Raw genomic sequence first — 17,500 nt, 5'->3', positions numbered from 1 at the left:
CTTGAATGTTGATGATCAGTCAGCTACAATCACATACAATGGTTTCAGGCCTGTTTTTCTGGGTTCTCTGGTTCCTAAAGTCTTGTTTATGGCAGCAATAAGTTTCTTAAGTGCGGACCCCTGCTGCGATCCCACTTCATCTGCCTGTAAAGAATCCAGCAGGGACCTGAGATCTGATCGGCGGCTCCCTGTGTTTGTGTGGCTCCATGTATAAAAGGGGGAACATTTTCAGGAAATGTGCTTGCATTTCCACTTCGCTTTGCTCTTTGTTTTGATATTTGGAGATTTGTTAAATATGGCTGGAAACTGCGATCACCAGAGAGGAATGTTACATTGTGTTCTGTAAAGTGTAGCGCAAATACAAAACTGAACTACACACATCACTTGTCCTCATATAGTTTATTACAGTGTATCCGCTACATATAAAGCATATAATAGAAAAGATCGTATAAAATATTGTATAATGACTACTACTGTAACAAAAACATAAAAAAGCACAACATATTGAACGAAATGTTAGAATATATATATATCATTCTATGTACACGATATGGTACATTACTCAGTGTGATGTTACCGCTGCGGATATAAACTTATTAATATTATCATTATCTTATGTAAACTGTTAGAATGTGTCAATAATGTTTACTCACTACATCGCTGTGTGTAGTATGTAGTAATGACTGGAGAGTGCATGTCACCTATACTGTATACAGCAATACAGCAGCCCCATTATATCATTGGTGAGTCTTCTTCCTGTAACAACATAGAGGCGAATACAGCATTAAATACTGAATGGATACTTCATGGTGCACAACCAAATAAAACCATAAAGACATAACATAGACCTAGCTATCCAATGTGGTAGTAATTATATATATATATATATATATATATATATATATATACAGAATTTATTTATAATTCACTCATTTAGCTACCAGTTTGTGAAATTATTTATATATGTATTTATTTATTCACTTACATATAAACATGTATGTGTGCGTGTATATTTATGTGTATGTTAATATATAAAAAATATATATGAAATATATATATATATATATATATATATATATATATATATATATATATATATATATATGTATCCCAGATATTTCAAACCGCTTTATAACTACCATCTCTCCAATCGCCACATGCCCGCTATAAGGAGCAATATTTTACACCATGTGGAGCTGTTGTTGTGGTTTTTTTTTCTCACATTCCCTGGGCTATACATAGAGATACATATGGACAAAGCTTGTTATAACTAATACCTTCTGTACAGGTAGACCTTGACGAGTCAGTCCTAGAGACCAACGCGATGGTTCCTGGAGGGCACTGTGGAGCGGTGCTGACCTGCTCTCTGGGTACAATGCTCCATCACTGCGTAGCTACATACATAATTAACACACACAATACACACACACACACACACACACACACACACACACACACACATATATTCTTCGTATGGTATGTCAAGAGGGAAGATGACTCAACCTTGTTTCCTGGAGATGTAGGAATTGAGCCCTGCACTGCCATGAGATAATAGGGAAGTTTCTCTTCTCGCCCCCATCAATATATAAATAGTTTTATTCATCTGGAGCTATGCGCTGAAGCTATGTCTCTAGGAAGGCTGCTAGTAGCTCACAGGGTCCCTGGTGCAATAGAAGCCCCTCTAGGGTGCTATTTCGCAATCTCAGGCGCTCGCTATTGGTCAGTATGTGATCATATGCCTCTATTTCCTTCTGTCCCTCACTGGCACCCGGCCATCCCCCTTCAGCTAAAACCCAATCTCCGATAAACTACTAATAGCTAAACCACTTGGACTATAAAACACAACAAATCATAAAGCCAGGAAGGACTGCAGCCTCCTCCCAATGAGTTCCTATTTTGTCAACTCCACTTTCCCGGTAACTCTGCCTGGTGGGCAGGAACCCTTCCTAGGACAGATCCCGTTATATTCCTCAGGCTATGCGGATCCTTTAAGACACTATTCTGCCAGCTATGGGGCCTCTGGAGTCCAGGACAAGGGATATGCCTCATCTTCTTATTACCACCAGCAAGCTAATGGAGCATACACCCGGACGGGCGCCTGTGACTATGGCGCAGCTGGATTTTACAGGGACAAGGAGGCTTCCTGCGCTATGTCCTCCCTGGATGACCAATCTTCTCCCTACAGCCAAGAGCAGCGCAAACCGGACTGTGCACACAGCAAACTGCTTTATGACGAGTCAGAGGACGCCAAGTGCTCCACACCAGTTTACCCCTGGATGCAGAGGATGAACTCCTGCAATAGTAAGTGCTTCACTCCATGCTTTAATCTTTACAGCATGTACAAGGAGTACATAGGAGACGGCCATAAATCAGCACAGTCCCAGCCATATGTGCCTGTCTGCTGCATGGAATAGCAACTTCCCCTCTCCCTTCCCAACTTTTACTTCAACTCCTCACATCATCCCAATGTATCCACATTGTCATGACATTGTATCTCTCCAACTGTATATTGTTCTATTCAGCTACACATGTCTCCATAACATCGCCCCCTGTCATTCTTCTACTATACATTGGATATGGTTCTATACAACTTATTACATTGTATCTCTCCAACTGTATATTGTTCTATTCACTCCATAAACTCGCCCCCAGTCATTCTTCTAATATACATTCTATATGGTTCTATACAACTTATTACATTGTATCTCTCCCACTGTAATTATTTTATTAAGCTACACATGTCTCCATAACATCGCCCCCTGTCATTCTTCTACTATACATTCTATATGGTTCTATACAACTTCTTATTACATTGTATCTCTCCCAGTGTACCTGGTTCATTCTACTTTTGTCCACTAGTACACGTGTCAGTACTCCTGTCTAGATGTCTGTCTGATTCTATCTCCCACTACTGTCTCTCATATGCAGCTGTCTATAAGCATGCTGTAAGTATACATTATGAACATTGAAGACATGCACTTGTATCATAATGAAAGTTTAGTGTAATGAAGCACTCCCAGATGATACTTTAGCTCAGTGACTTATTACCAGTTTTAGAGTTGAGGATCCCACATTTCCTCCTCTGATGTGTTTGTGTGTTCTGTGTATAGCTGGACCTGCCGCCCATTAGTCAGAATATAAAGTGCTGTATCCATTAATGCACACAGCTTGTGGCGATCAATACATTTCATTATCACTTAAATGCTCGAATCTATTATTCTAACCGGTTGGAGCAAAGCAAAAAAACGTGATCATTCATATAGCAGATTACATTGGTATTTACAAGTAGAACTTATGAGTCACAATCATAGTCACACCCCCATTATTGTATCTGCTTCTATAGCTATAGGTAAAAATCTGGATGTCTTGTCCAAGAATATTACCTGATTCTACCTGTTCCTATCTGCATAGTGTATATTATATGATACACTGGATCCATACAAAACATTTATTACTGAATATACACAAACATGCATATATAGAATTAAAATATGAAAACACAAGCGAGAGAGAACAACATTATTTATATATTATATAAAATATACACTATATCATACATATATATATAAAAAAAAATAAATAAATATATATATATATATATATATATAAAATATATATGTGTGTGTGTGTGTGTGTGTGTGTGTGTGTGTGTGTGTGTGTGTGTGTGTTTTTTTCTTCTTTTTTTTAGATCTATTTAAGTTAATGACGGAATAAATGAAATATTAACCCCACCCCCCCTATCCACTATACACGTAGACTATTTGCAGGCAGTATATCTGATCTCTTGCCAAACAATATTCGTGTTGTAAAGAGAGGAAAAATCAGAGGAAGTCAAGTCCGAGAGTTTGCTAATATATGTGTGGCTTTTCTCTTAGGTTCAGTATTTGGGCCCAGTGGAAGAAGAGGACGACAGACCTACACAAGATACCAGACCCTGGAGCTGGAGAAGGAGTTTCACTTTAACCGTTACTTGACCAGAAGGCGCAGGATCGAAATCGCTCACTCCTTGTGTCTGACTGAGCGACAGATCAAGATCTGGTTCCAGAACAGGAGGATGAAGTGGAAAAAGGAGAGTAAACTACTCAACTCTTCTGTGCAGAGCGCAGAGGAGGAAGAGAAAGTCGCCGAGTAACAGGCGCATACATAGCGCCATTACATGCGCTCTAATCCTTGTATCTTGAATAAATTATTATTATTGCACACAGGACTGGTAAAGAACAGATTATCTGTATTATAACTACCTATATGTCTGAATGTCATCGCCCTGCAATACTGGAATACGCTCCTCTCATAGTGTGTTTGTGTATGTATATATATATATATATATATATATATATATATATATATATATATATACATACACATACATATATATATACATATATATATATATATATATATATATATATATATATATATATATATATATAAATATAGTCAGTCGCACACGGGGGTCTTTTCTAAGTATTCAATGCACGATTTGGCAAATACTGAGTTTATTGTCCAGCGTATTATTTCCATGTCTACTGAAAACTCGAAATACTACCTAGAAAGTCATTGTGGTCTATTTTTATTATTATTGGTTTCCAGTGTGTGATTGTTGTTCTTTTTTGTTTTGTTTATTGTATATATTTGTAGTTGGGTTGGCCTAGTGATCTGACCTGTCCATGACAAGGACCTCTGCTAGCTAATAATTGTGAATGGAATCAGATATACCCACAGCGATGTTATATTACAAGCACAAATAGTCTTATGTCTGTATTTTGTAGCGCACCACCCCTGGGAATTCCGACTGACCAAACATCCGTTCTCATTATAAAACACTGGCTGTGTTCCTGCACTTTCCCAACATGAAAATGAGAGAGGTACAGTATTATGGAGAATGGAGAAATTCAGGCTCCAGCAGCTCAGCCTCCTCTAATCCAATTCCCTCTTGTTCTGAATGCTAGGCAGCTCGTCTGGGGTATTTTATTAAATGTCGTGGACAATGAATACTTGTGGTTTATTTTCTCTGTATATTTAGCATTATGGATTCAAATATCAGAATATCTGCTGGGAATAAAACATGGCGTTTCTATGAAGAACAACACAAGTCTGATTTCTTTTTTTTTTTCCTGTGAATTATTTAATAAAGGCTGTGGTTCATTTCTATCATATTTAGTATTTCTCATTGTGAATAAAACTATTCTGGATTGAGCAAAGCAATGACATTAAGACTATCATAATTCTCCTAAACTCTCTTTAATAATCTCCATCTGTCATATCCGATTCATACGATCGAATGAATTTATTACAATTTCACATATATGGCCAATTTATGCATTGACAATGGAAGGAAGTGTACATGTTTGTGACGATATTTATAACGGCGTGATAATATATGGCTGCTTCATAAACCACAATAGCAGCTTTTCCAGATGATGTCCAGGTTTGATAAATATATAGATTGCCACATGTACATCGAGATCGCAGCCCGTCAACATATATTTGATATTCTTTATTTTTTATTTTTTTGTGCTTTTTCTAGTAACCCAGTGTTGTAGATGTGTTACTGGCAATTGTGGCTTCAATTGGCTTAGAATATGATGAAACTACTACTGCTGTATATTTTTACGTCTAATTCTCCGAAGTTGTATAAAGAATGAGGCATATATGTCTTTATTAAAACCTACAAATATGAAAGAAGAGCACTTAATGGGTTATTTTCTGGGTGTGTACCTCGCTGCAATGCCCTCCCATTCCGGTAGGTGGCGCGGTCTGCCAACAGGCAGAGCTCAGCTTCCCACTGTTTTTTTCTTTTTTTTTTGGAAGCTGTACATTGACTTGGGCCTAACGATTCTCAGATCGTCATTATTTGTAACCATAGAGCATGAATTACCTCTTGAGGTCATCAGTGAGAATTTACGACTGGTCAACAAAAGCACGTGATTTCCAAACGCACCCACACCCCCATATTTGGCCGCATACATAGCAAAAACGAAGTACAGTGCATTGCTATAATTCATTAATACATCATAAATCGTGAGACGCGGGGTGATCCACAAATCAAGCCTCCAAATTCACCCAAATGAGTTCCTACTTTGTGAACTCGTTCTCAGGGCGCTATTCTAATGGCCCCGACTACCATGTGTTAAATTATGGCACTGGCAGCAGCAATGTGAACGGTTCTTACAGGGAAGCAGACAGCATGCATCCCACCTCTTATGGTGCTTACAACTACAATGGAATGGACTTGAGCGTCAGCCGGGGGAGCGCTACCAACAGCAGCAGCAACGGAGGCAGCAGCCACCACTATGGTGACAGCACTGGAGGCTTCTCAGCCCAGGAGAGCCGGTTCAGAGCCACCACCAGCTGCCCCCTTTCCTCCCCAGAGTCCCAGAGCCACGGGGGTAAGAGCGATCAGATCCCCTCAGACCCAACCACCTCCAGCAGCAGCCACTTCACAGAGGTAGAGGAGACCAGTGCGTCCTCAGACCCAGAGGAAGCCACCCCAAGCAGCGCTTCCCGGGCACAGCAAGAGATCAGCCCCCCTGGAGCGACCACTGCAGACGGACAGACACCACAGATCTTTCCCTGGATGAGGAAGCTGCACATCAATCACGGTACCGATGCTTTTTACTTTCAATTTCACAGGGGTGAGGAGAGGAAGCCCGGTGTTCATGTAGTTACTCTCCCTCAGTGCCCCATATATACACATAGCCACCATACGATGACAGTATGTAGACTGGAGAATGCACTGCTGTGTAATATGTCACATAGAACAGGTATGGATTCCATTTCTAAACTAGAAAACGCAGAAAATATTCTAGGACATTTCTGTAATAAAATTGTTTAGTGGACTACATAATCTGACATTAGACCAAATGATAGCATCAAACCCTAATGATAGTGAAGAGGAGGGCAGTATAGTGACATTAAAAGGGCAAAGTACAGTGCCATTGTGTGGGTGATAGAGAAAAGATGCAGTGCAATATGTGGGATGGAAAAAAAAATATTTGTAGGGACGGTAGCTATAAAGGAAAAGCAGATTTCTGCTGTAAAATAAAGTAAAAATTGTAGGATACAATAGAGATAAGGGCATTTTTTTATTTTTATGTTTTGGGTGGTACATTTAAATGTAATGCAGATATGATGTGTAAGGTCAATGTAGATTTTATAGAGGTGGTTGGAAGAAGGGTATTAGTGGGTGACAGCAGGGATTCAGTAGTAGAGGGTGTAAAGATTTGTGGGGGACAGTTGTGTGCACACAGGTTGGGTGATACTATGCTCCTACAATTATTAACCGCTCTCATCACGATGCAGATATGACAGGTCCGGATGGGAAGCGGGCGAGAACAGCCTACACCCGTTACCAGACACTGGAGCTGGAAAAGGAGTTTCATTTCAATAGGTACCTGACCCGCAGGAGACGTATAGAGATCGCACATGCATTGTGCCTATCCGAGCGCCAGATCAAGATATGGTTCCAGAATCGGAGGATGAAATGGAAAAAAGATAATAAACTGAAAAGTATGAGTTTGGCCACAACAACCAGCGCTTTCCAGCCCTGACAGTGAGAGCAACAATGCCAGGACTGCACTCAAAGCACCCGTGTGGGACACCTCTAGTGGCACTTGCTGGGCACCTCTAGGAGGACAATGGTGGCTCCTGCCCAGGATTTTCCCATCTTTTCATCATTTCTAGCTGTGTACAGTGCGCTCAGTCGCCGTGACGTTCCATGTTTGTGACTGTAAAGATTCTGCTGCTTTGTATGGAATACATGGCATGTTCATCCAGATCCTCAGTGTTCTAACTTATTTATAATTGATAATAATAATTATAATAAAACCATATGTTGTTGAATGGTAACAGGTCTCTTTTCCTTTCCAGGACAGGTAGGCTTTATTGATGCACTAAACCCCCTTGAATTGTGTTCTTTCAGTGTCAGCTTTGTGTACGTGGTAGTTTTGTGTTTGTTCATTGTTATCTTATTAAGGCTACTGTCACACCTGTAAGTGTTGGGGGAGTGAGTGGCATGTTTTGTCTATTGGAGGTACCTGTATAGTCTGTCTGCCTGGAGATTTGCCAATCCATTGTTGTATTTGTATGAATAATAAAAAGAAAAGTTTCTCTTAATTATCAGATGCGTCTGTTCCTTACTTTTCTCTTATCTTTCTGTGTATTACTTGATCGCCACAGCTTTGTGAAATACTTGTATGTACATCTAAATTGTCTGATATTTACACTTATATGTAAATATTTTTATAGAACAAGTACGCTTTTGAAGGGGGTCAAACAAATATTTATCGTCAAGATCAATCGAAGCGATATTCTAAGGTTGAAAAAGTTACAAAAAGTTTCTGCAAACTTCCCAAACAATCAATACACTCTCACTCCACTCCAGCAAGTAATGATGAGACACACTCTGGTCACACATCCAGAAACACAAGATCCCCGATAAGTTTATCTAACAACAAGTAGAAATCAAGTCAGATATGATAACACTTACCCCAGTTCTGCTAGGCCTTCTGGAAGAGTTAAGGGCAGGCTAACATCCCATTCCCTATTGCTATTTTAGCAGAGGCAAACTACACCCAAAGTAGGTATGACATTTACATGTCAAATGGGTACGGTTTTATCTAGAAGTTAGATCGTAAAAATGGCCCAGACCTCAGACAGATACCCCCTCACTGGCTCTCAAAAGTCACGTGAGCTCCATAAACTTAGGTTTATGGTTTTAGGGAGTTGACAATGTACAATATATTTCACATTCTCCACAATGTTAAGTGACAGTTTAACTGGCTTGTGAGGGACGCAGCCAGGGAGGATTGCAGCAGATGAGCTGCTACAGGGAATGACACACACACTGCAGGTTTCGTGCTCAGTGCACAGGACGCAGGATCTGGCGACCAAAAGTAAGTTTTATACCTCCGACCTTTAAAAGAATGTCACGATATTATAGTGGTAACTTGCTGGAAAACAGTCACATTTAAGGAGATGCAGCAAATATTCAATAGGAGTGAATGTGATTAATGATGCCTCTAAAAGCAGAATGGTCTGAGTGTGTGTGGATCGCTTGTAGACATAACAAGAATCGATCATTTCAGTGGATCACATTTTACTAAAGAAATTGCATGCACAATATGTGGATATGTAAAGTGTTATTAAATAGAAACCGCTTACTGTATAAAAAGATAGTTAACCTAAACCAAAATTAAAGTAATTTGCAAAAATAATGTAATATTGTGTCGCAGATGAAAACCAATTAGTGTATGATTAGATAGATAGATAGATAGATAGATAGATAGATAGATAGATAGATAGATAGATAGATAGATAGATAGATAGATAGATATGAGATATATAGAGATGAATAGATAATATGATAACTTTGATTATATGGTGTAATTTTTGTGCCCATACTAGTCTGTAGCACAACTAATTTAATGTAATTTTATTGGATTGTATAAAAAAAAATCGTCTATACATTGTTTAGTCGATAAGATCGTTTGGGATAATATAACATAGGTGTTTACATTTCATAATTTAGAAGAAAATTCAACATCTGTTGTGGCTTCAGTCCTATTCTCAGAGTTCACCTCACTGCGTGTCATGAGAAATGGATTTAGTAGGGAATTACAGATGACGAATCATCTTTGAGAGTCGTTTAGCGAGTCAAATTGCAATAGGAATACTGACCCACATTGTGCTAAAATTGTTGAATGCATCGAGCTCCAGCAGTCATTTTTGATGTGTTTAGTGTAATAGTGGAATGTGCAATCAGGGGCAATTCTACATTGAAGTTCCTAATCACACTTGACTGAAGATCATTGCGGCAAAGATTGCAGGATTAGGGGAGTCTGGGGGCAGATATCTGTAGGTGCACTGTTCTATGAGGATGGTGTGCTGTAGAATAAACAGGAAAGCAAGGATATGGCTGTAAAGACACAAAGGATTTTATTTGTTTCCTCTTTTTTTTATAGCTGATTTTTTTTATTATTTTTTTTTGTCTGTCTAAATAAGTGATCCAGGAGTGAGAAATATAATCCTATAAAAAGTCCCTACAAAATATTTATTGTAGAAATGTATATGTTTTATGTATGGAATTTTGACGTATCTATCTATCTATCTATCTATCTATCATCTATCTATCTATCTATCTATCTATCTATCTATCTATCTATCTATCTATCTATCTACTATCTATCTATCTATCTATCTATCTATCTATCTATCTATCTATCTATCTATCTATCTATCATCTATCTATCTATCTATCTATCTATCTATCTATCTATCTATCTATCTATCTATCTATCTATCTATCTATCTATCTATCTATCTATCTATCTATCTATCCATCCATCCATCCATCCATCCATCCATCCATCCATCCATCCATCCATCCATCCATCCATCCATCTATCTATCTATCTATCTATCTATCATCTATCTATTCGTTTGCTGTATACATTTCCATGAGTATATTCGTTTACCTGAATACTTTTCTGGTATTTGTATCATTTTACATATTGTACTAGTTTTGGTATAATATTGAGAATATTCGTGAGGACTGCAGTGGTGGGCACAGTGCGTCACTACTGGTACTGCAGCAGATCATTGCACTTTTCACCCCGCAGGCCGCCTGTTGTACCCTGAACCCTCCTTCACCTTTCTTCGATCATCATTCTGCTGAGAATTAACGTTTCTATAATTACCAAACTATCCCTTTTCCTATTAATGCGGGGAAGTTTGTGGAGTGAAATGTTTTATTTGCTGGTAAGTAAGTAGGTGATGGAAATCTGCTAAGCGATTTAATTAGGAATATCAAATGAAAAGCAAAGGGGCACAAATGAGCTGAAAAAGCGCTGCTATTCTAAACGATTAAATCGCCATTTTGGCAGGATAATGGGGTTTGCATTCTGAATGGAAGAAGCTTTGCACATACCCCATCAATTATTCATAGAGAGAGGGATCATTGCGAGGTCAGCAGTCTGGTGCAGAGAACAGAACCAACCACAGATCACACTCCTCTGCCGGGAATCGTTGCCCGCAAGGGCCACTGTCCAAGCCCCAATACAGGACACTGACACTATATTCCTTTTAATAATACATATATTTATGATTACAATGAATCAATGATTGAAGGAATGCATTGATGTGGATCAGTACAATTCTAGTATCCGTCCCTCTCTACTCTCCTCTATAGTAAAAGTCTAGGTCTAAAAAAACATCAGGCACTTTTTTTAGCTACTGACCCGGTATAAAAATTAAAAAAAAAAGGGCGAAGTTCAATGCGGTCACGGTTCTTATTATGTCTGCCGATTGAGTGACTTGCACTACCCAATAGTGACCAGCAGAGCCCGCTTTAGACCAGGTTCACAGACAGTTTATGGTCATAAATACACTGACCACCCTACTGCTTCTTCTTGCTTAATATCCTTATCCTATCCATATTACACTTGATACATGTAATACATTAAAAATTACTTATCATAAGTAAAATTAATGCACTTGATTTGGAGGAAATAAAATCACATCATTGTATAAGTGAGATACCTGCAGATTACAACTAATAGTTTGTTTTCTGCTGCAGATCATTCATTACTGTATTAATACAGTTATAAAACATTTCTCAGTTCTTACATAAAGGACCAGGAGACAGAGAGATCATGATACAGTCCGTCTGCCTCGGCCCCAGGGCAGGATGACATCGGCTTGTTAGCACCATATTATAGTCGTTGAGGTCAAGAAGTGGAGGGTCAAAAGTTTACATGTGTAATTCACTGCTGTACTGATCTATAGATCCACTGCACTTACAGCAGATTCCAGCTCCTTCTGTTATAGAGCACATGCCCTAACTGCTATAGATCCAGAAGATTTGTGATATTAATCCAATATCTGTCAAATAAATATGTTGTGTTGTTTAGATCAAAGTAATCATCAATACATGTAAAAGAAAAGCTGCTATACATTCAATACACAGATAATGTTATAACGCTGTAGTACTAGTAGTAGACGGCACACTATGCAATAACCCCAATAGGCAGGCATTGTTATAGTGAACCCTATTCTCCAAGCTATATAATTTTTAATATCTACCTGGTAACACTGTACAAGATTGACTCTAATAACAAGAATAATGTTCTATACTCAGCAGCATGTATTGAATACAGTGTAATATCTTCAATGGCTGGAACATTACACCTACTGTAATAACATGGAATACACAGGGCAGAATAACTGCAATTTTGCAATTACTGTGCAAAGTTATTTTCTCACGCAGGCATGTCTAGTTGTCAGGGGAACCCCCAGAAATTGAACTTCTAGTAGTAATTTAATGCACAACGACGGCTGGGTTCACACAGTGTAGATTTGCTGCAGATTTTGCATGAATTTTTTTAAGACAAAACCAGCAAAGGAATCGAAACAGAAAAAAATATATATAAAGAAAGGCCTTATAGGTCTGCTCTCCTGGATCTTATTCTGGTTTTAGCTTACACAATTCAGGAAAAATCTGCACTGTGGGAACACAGCCTTACTATTAATATCATTAGTGTACTACTGGAGGTGTTGACGAATATATTATATGTATATTATTATGGTATATTAAACTGTTAATATAGCTAATAAATTACATTTATAACAACCAATATATGGAATTTAGGTAAATAAAAAGGCCCTTTTTATCATTTCATTACACAAACAGACGAAAATAAATTATTTATTATTTCTGGGGTGTTCTCATTGAAATATATCAACTTAAGAGACCTTTTAGGACCAGAAACTAAAGAAACCCAATTTGCAGAACTCGATGCCATGTTTAGGCTCCATAATATATAGCATAAAGTGGGATATATCGAATAAAGTGGGATGTAAAGTAAATGCAAATTCTAATAATAACGATAATTATGATACTACTGCGAAAAATATGTTTCTAATATTACTATGATTCTTCTTCTTCTGATTATTATTATTATTATTATTATTATTATTATTATCATCCACCCTTATTCTCTGCATGTGGGTAATGTTTATTTTATTTTTTTATTCTAGTCCTTATCACTTAATATATTTTATTGAGAAATGTAACAACTATATAAACACTCCTAAACGAGCACTATATAGCATGTTCCACTGTAATGAGAAAAGCACTAAACTGCTACACAATGATATTCTATTATTCACATATCTATAGTGAAAAATTAAAAATATAATAGAGTTATTGCTAGCTAAATAATATATAACTAATAAACAAAAAATAAAAATCCTATTCTCTACCTATTAGTTATTGTCTAATAATACAAAAAAAACTTGCTTGTTGTTAAAATCATATTTAGTTTCATTATTAATCCAAAGTATGTATATACTTTATATTATTATATATACCAAGCAGGTAACTTCATAAACATGAAATTGACAGGGACAGATAGGGGAAAAAAGCCACAAACTTTTTTTTTTATCTGTCCCTGTAAATTTCAGGTTTATGAAGTTACCTGCTTATTATATACAGTACAATGATTGCACTTTTATGGCACAGTAAGTTTTTTATATTCTGTCTGTTTTTGCGTTTGTTTTGTTTTTATCCCCATGCTATGTCACTATAGATGACGGCCCCTTGGTTGGTGATGAGCCATGTATCCCGATATAGAAATGTGCATGTATGTACTGCAGATTGCAGGCTGTGTGTGGAGTGGGAGAGGCCAGGACAGGGTGAATCGCAGGTCACAGCATGTTGTAACTATATGAAAATGCCAGCGGCAATCACACACACCACGCCTCGCTGTTTAACAAAGACTGACAAACTATGAGATTAATTCCCCAAAAAAACTGGGGATCTGTGTTTCCAATGGGCTCATAAGGCCCCTGTGCCTGACCGCACCAAGTAGCAGAGCCTTGTACTGCGCTGCTATTAATATTATGAAACAGCAGAAGGACGAAAGGCACTGGTGTAACGTCCCTGTGCTCAGTGACATCTAATATTTTACCCTGTGGAAGAAGGCAAGACAGGCAAGAAGAGGTATGGAGTGATCAAGGTATGTGATCATGGCTAGAGCAGGGGAAGAGAGGTGGAGGGAGGCGTAGCAGGGGGTGGGAATCATACAGGTAGAAGCACTTGCTTAGAACAAAACACAGGTACATGTAGGTGTAGGTACATGGCTGATACAAGTTGTGCACTGAAAGGGAAACCATATAATAGTAATAATAATTGTTGTTATTATTATTATTAGTAACATCATCTGCAATAGTATATAACTTATAGTGGCATTGCTGTAGCCTAAAATTAAATAAATATAGATGTCATAATCAGGCATTGTGGAGTTTTTATTCTTAATTTAGTCCTAGATTGAATCATGCTTATAAAGATAGATGGATAGATAGATAGATAGATAGATAGATAGATAGATAGATAGATAGATAGATAGATAGATAGATAGATAGATAGATGGATGGATGGATGGATGGATGGATGGATGGATGGATGGATGGATGGATGGATGGATGGATAGATAGATAGATAGATAGATAGATAGATAGATAGATAGATAGATAGATAGATAGATAGATAGATAGATAGATAGATATTTGAATCTTATAAATAAAATATAACGTTTTCGGTTTTTAATAATGGGAGAAAAGATGTTGTTTTTTTGTTGTTGTTTTTTTACTTATGTGCTATACCCTTCGTACAAAACCTAAAATCCCCTGGTACAAATGGACGATTTTTATGCTATTAGACGGAAGAAACATTGTTTTTATTAAGGGTGTTGGAGATTTGTTTGTAATATTTTAATGAGTAATTTCTGGAATAATTTTGTGAAGACTTTAATCATGAGTTTGGTAATAATTGAAGAGATAATGATTTTGAAGATCGAGCTGCTTTCATGTTTTATCTATTTCTTCTATCTGGCCAATTGTGACCTTATTTTGGTCATTCAGATCCCTGTGAAAAGTTATACGTGGTCTGTAGAGAGATAACAACCTCTCTAAAGTTTGGCATAGGCAGCCAATTTACTGCTTGTTTATAAAGGTATTAAATATGCATTGTTACTATCATTATGTGTTATATCCGACAGATATATTTATGGTGTGACGTTCACTCACGTTTCCTCTTTACTAACTGAGGCCACCACATTATTTATGGCATGATGTGTATTTGAGTATTTTCTAGCATTTTTTTGTGGTTATCTGTTTTATGCATTGATTATTAACCTTATTGTCTATGGTGCTAATGCGGTTTGCGGATATGAAGATCACTTCTCCTAATAACGTGCACTGCATCTACCAGGAAGCAATGAGAAGATTCTATCTGTCTTCTGTATGTACCCTGTAGATCCGAATTTGTGTGAGGACAATCATTTCACAAATTCGTGTCTGGGGGGATATGCAGTTGACATAAACGCTACAGGCGCAAAGAGGGAGCAATCTGATGACAGTTGCTTCGTTTTATGATGTGTTTTGTCCTATGCACCACATGTGTTTGCTTTAACTTGTTTTACATGTTGAGACGACTCAAGACCTTTAATCATGATTTACTGATACAATAATTCATGACTATAATGCTAGAACATTCATTTTGCTTTCCTACAAATTCGTTCTATTTCTCCTCAACTGTGCTCCAGTGACTTGAAATAGGCAATTTAATAATGTGCCTAAATGGAATTTAGTAAAGCAAGTATCCTGAATTAGTTGATGAATTTTCTATCGATCCAGAGCAGGACATATTTGTCTCTGCCAGTCTCTCTGCTAAACCTGTCTGCAGACACCAGCCAGACCAGTCCGCCAACTACAGCCGCAATCTGTTTTTTTATTTTTCCTCCATCACTGTGGAAAATGTTCTAATGGTCAGACACTTTTATTTTGGCTGACGAAAGACAGCAGAGAGAGAGAGAGAGATGACCTCCTGGAGTACAGTTCACCTGACATATTAATACTTGCTCCATCCAGGGGGTGGGTATTTTTTGTATTGGGGCGAGATAACCTGACTGGGGCTGCTTGCGCTATGGAGCACGTTTCCTTATCCGGGGATGGTGGGAACAATTCTATTGGCTCTTGGTGTCACATGCAAACTCAACTTTGTTCACTTGACAGTAAGTAGGAGGGTTTTACGAAACAGGAAAACGAGCAGGACTACAGGAATAAATTGTATATGGGTTTTGGGTGAAATTCAAACAAATAAATGGCCATGAGTTCGTTTTTGATCAGCTCCAATTATGTGGACCCCAAATTTCCGCCGTGCGAGGAATATTCCCATACTGATTACCTCCCTAGCCCCTCTCCAGAGTATTACTGCAGCCAGAAGAGGGAAAACAGCTTCCAGCATGGAGCGACCTACCCCCGATCAGTCTGCACCAGCCAACACTACTCTTCCTGCCAGGGCTCCGGACGACAAGCTTCTTCCATGTTATCTCCCCGGACTCACCCTCAAGTTGGACTGCTTCCTGAAGACAAGCATCAGAGCCAGACCACCATCACTAGTTCACCTCCGTCCTGTAGCCAAGTGTCCCCAGAGAAGAAGCCCCCAGAATCCTCCTGTCAGAACCCAGTGGTGTACCCCTGGATGAAGAAGGCGCACCTCTCTACTGGTAAGTACGCCACTTGTCTCTGCTCTAGCCAACACTTGGAAATTGTGTGTCTTTTTAAATTTACGATCTCCTGTTTGCAGGGCAGTATAATTACATCCTCCATAAATTTTTATGACTACTCTACTTGGCCAACTGCCTTTGAAGTAGACTTTACCATCCTCCTCGAATTACTCCAAAGCCCTTTTTTAGTGTTGTGGGCCTTCCTACATTAAGGTTTTATGTTATTTCTAATTTGTGTTTAAGTGGCAGATTGGGTAAACTTTCACTGCATCCTGTCACTTTAACATGGTGCTGTTAAAACTTCATAGCTACATGTAAAAACTAGAAGACAGGGATTAGGTTTGTACAGAGTTTATATATAATTCATAGTTAGGGGACAGAGAAACTGCTTTTTTTTATTAATTCCAATGTGTGTCTATCTTCTCCAGTAACAGAACTTGTATTGTGTGTGTGATTCTCTTGCAGTCAATGGTTCTTATTCTGGGGGAGAAGCCAAGCGCTCCCGCACAGCCTACACCAGGCAGCAAGTGCTGGAGCTGGAGAAAGAGTTTCACTACAACCGCTATTTGACCCGAAGGCGCAGAGTGGAAATTGCGCACACGTTGCACCTTTCTGAGCGTCAGATCAAGATATGGTTCCAAAACAGAAGGATGAAATGGAAAAAAGATCATAAGCTACCAAATACTAAAATCAGATCTAACCCCTCCTCAAACCTTCCAGTGACAGGGGGTGAGCAGAGCCAGAACAAAGGTTCACCGACGTGTCCCTAAAAGTCTCCAGCTCAGATCCATTCTGATTATTTATATAAAGGAAGAAGACTTGGCTGGGACTTGGCTTTGTTCTTCGGTCTCATTCAGGAGAAGCCTGTAGATAGATTTCAGATTTGGAGAAGATAGATCTATGTTTCATCTTTAATCACGCCAAACTCTGGCCCA

General features: G+C 38.3%; 3 protein-coding genes and 1 long non-coding RNA gene across 4 annotated transcripts in view; 3 read left to right on the top strand and 1 right to left on the bottom strand.

Moving 5' to 3' along the window:
• Positions 1-403: 403 nt before the first annotated feature.
• The window catches only part of LOC142666448 (uncharacterized), a 158,125-nt gene continuing 141,028 nt past the window's right edge, over positions 404-17,500 (bottom strand). The window contains exon 3 of the long non-coding RNA XR_012851691.1: positions 404-756. This is a non-coding gene — a long non-coding RNA (uncharacterized LOC142666448). The remainder of the gene's footprint in view (positions 757-17,500) is intronic.
• HOXB6 (homeobox B6) lies at positions 1,479-4,278 on the top strand. Its single transcript, XM_075845059.1, has 2 exons — positions 1,479-2,301; positions 3,876-4,278. Exons 1-2 carry the CDS (start codon positions 1,884-1,886, stop codon positions 4,130-4,132), a joined length of 675 nt encoding a protein of 224 aa, XP_075701174.1. The 5' UTR covers positions 1,479-1,883; the 3' UTR covers positions 4,133-4,278.
• HOXB5 (homeobox B5) lies at positions 6,036-8,046 on the top strand. The gene is made up of 2 exons (XM_075845357.1): positions 6,036-6,602; positions 7,303-8,046. The coding sequence occupies exons 1-2, from the start codon at positions 6,068-6,070 to the stop codon at positions 7,548-7,550; spliced, it is 783 nt and encodes a 260-aa protein (XP_075701472.1). The 5' UTR covers positions 6,036-6,067; the 3' UTR covers positions 7,551-8,046.
• The window catches only part of HOXB4 (homeobox B4), a 1,677-nt gene continuing 336 nt past the window's right edge, over positions 16,160-17,500 (top strand). The window contains exons 1-2 of the mRNA XM_075846490.1: positions 16,160-16,565; positions 17,031-17,500. The exon at positions 17,031-17,500 is cut by the window's right edge and continues 336 nt beyond it. Coding sequence (XP_075702605.1) covers positions 16,160-16,565; positions 17,031-17,335 — 711 coding nt within the window. The 3' untranslated portion in view covers positions 17,336-17,500. The remainder of the gene's footprint in view (positions 16,566-17,030) is intronic.

The sequence above is a fragment of the Rhinoderma darwinii genome, chromosome 13 (genome assembly GCF_050947455.1).
Source record: "Rhinoderma darwinii isolate aRhiDar2 chromosome 13, aRhiDar2.hap1, whole genome shotgun sequence".
NCBI lineage: Eukaryota > Metazoa > Chordata > Amphibia > Anura > Rhinodermatidae > Rhinoderma > Rhinoderma darwinii.
The sequence above is the reverse complement of the archived record's forward strand: the minus strand, read 5'-3'. Positions and strand labels throughout refer to the sequence as shown.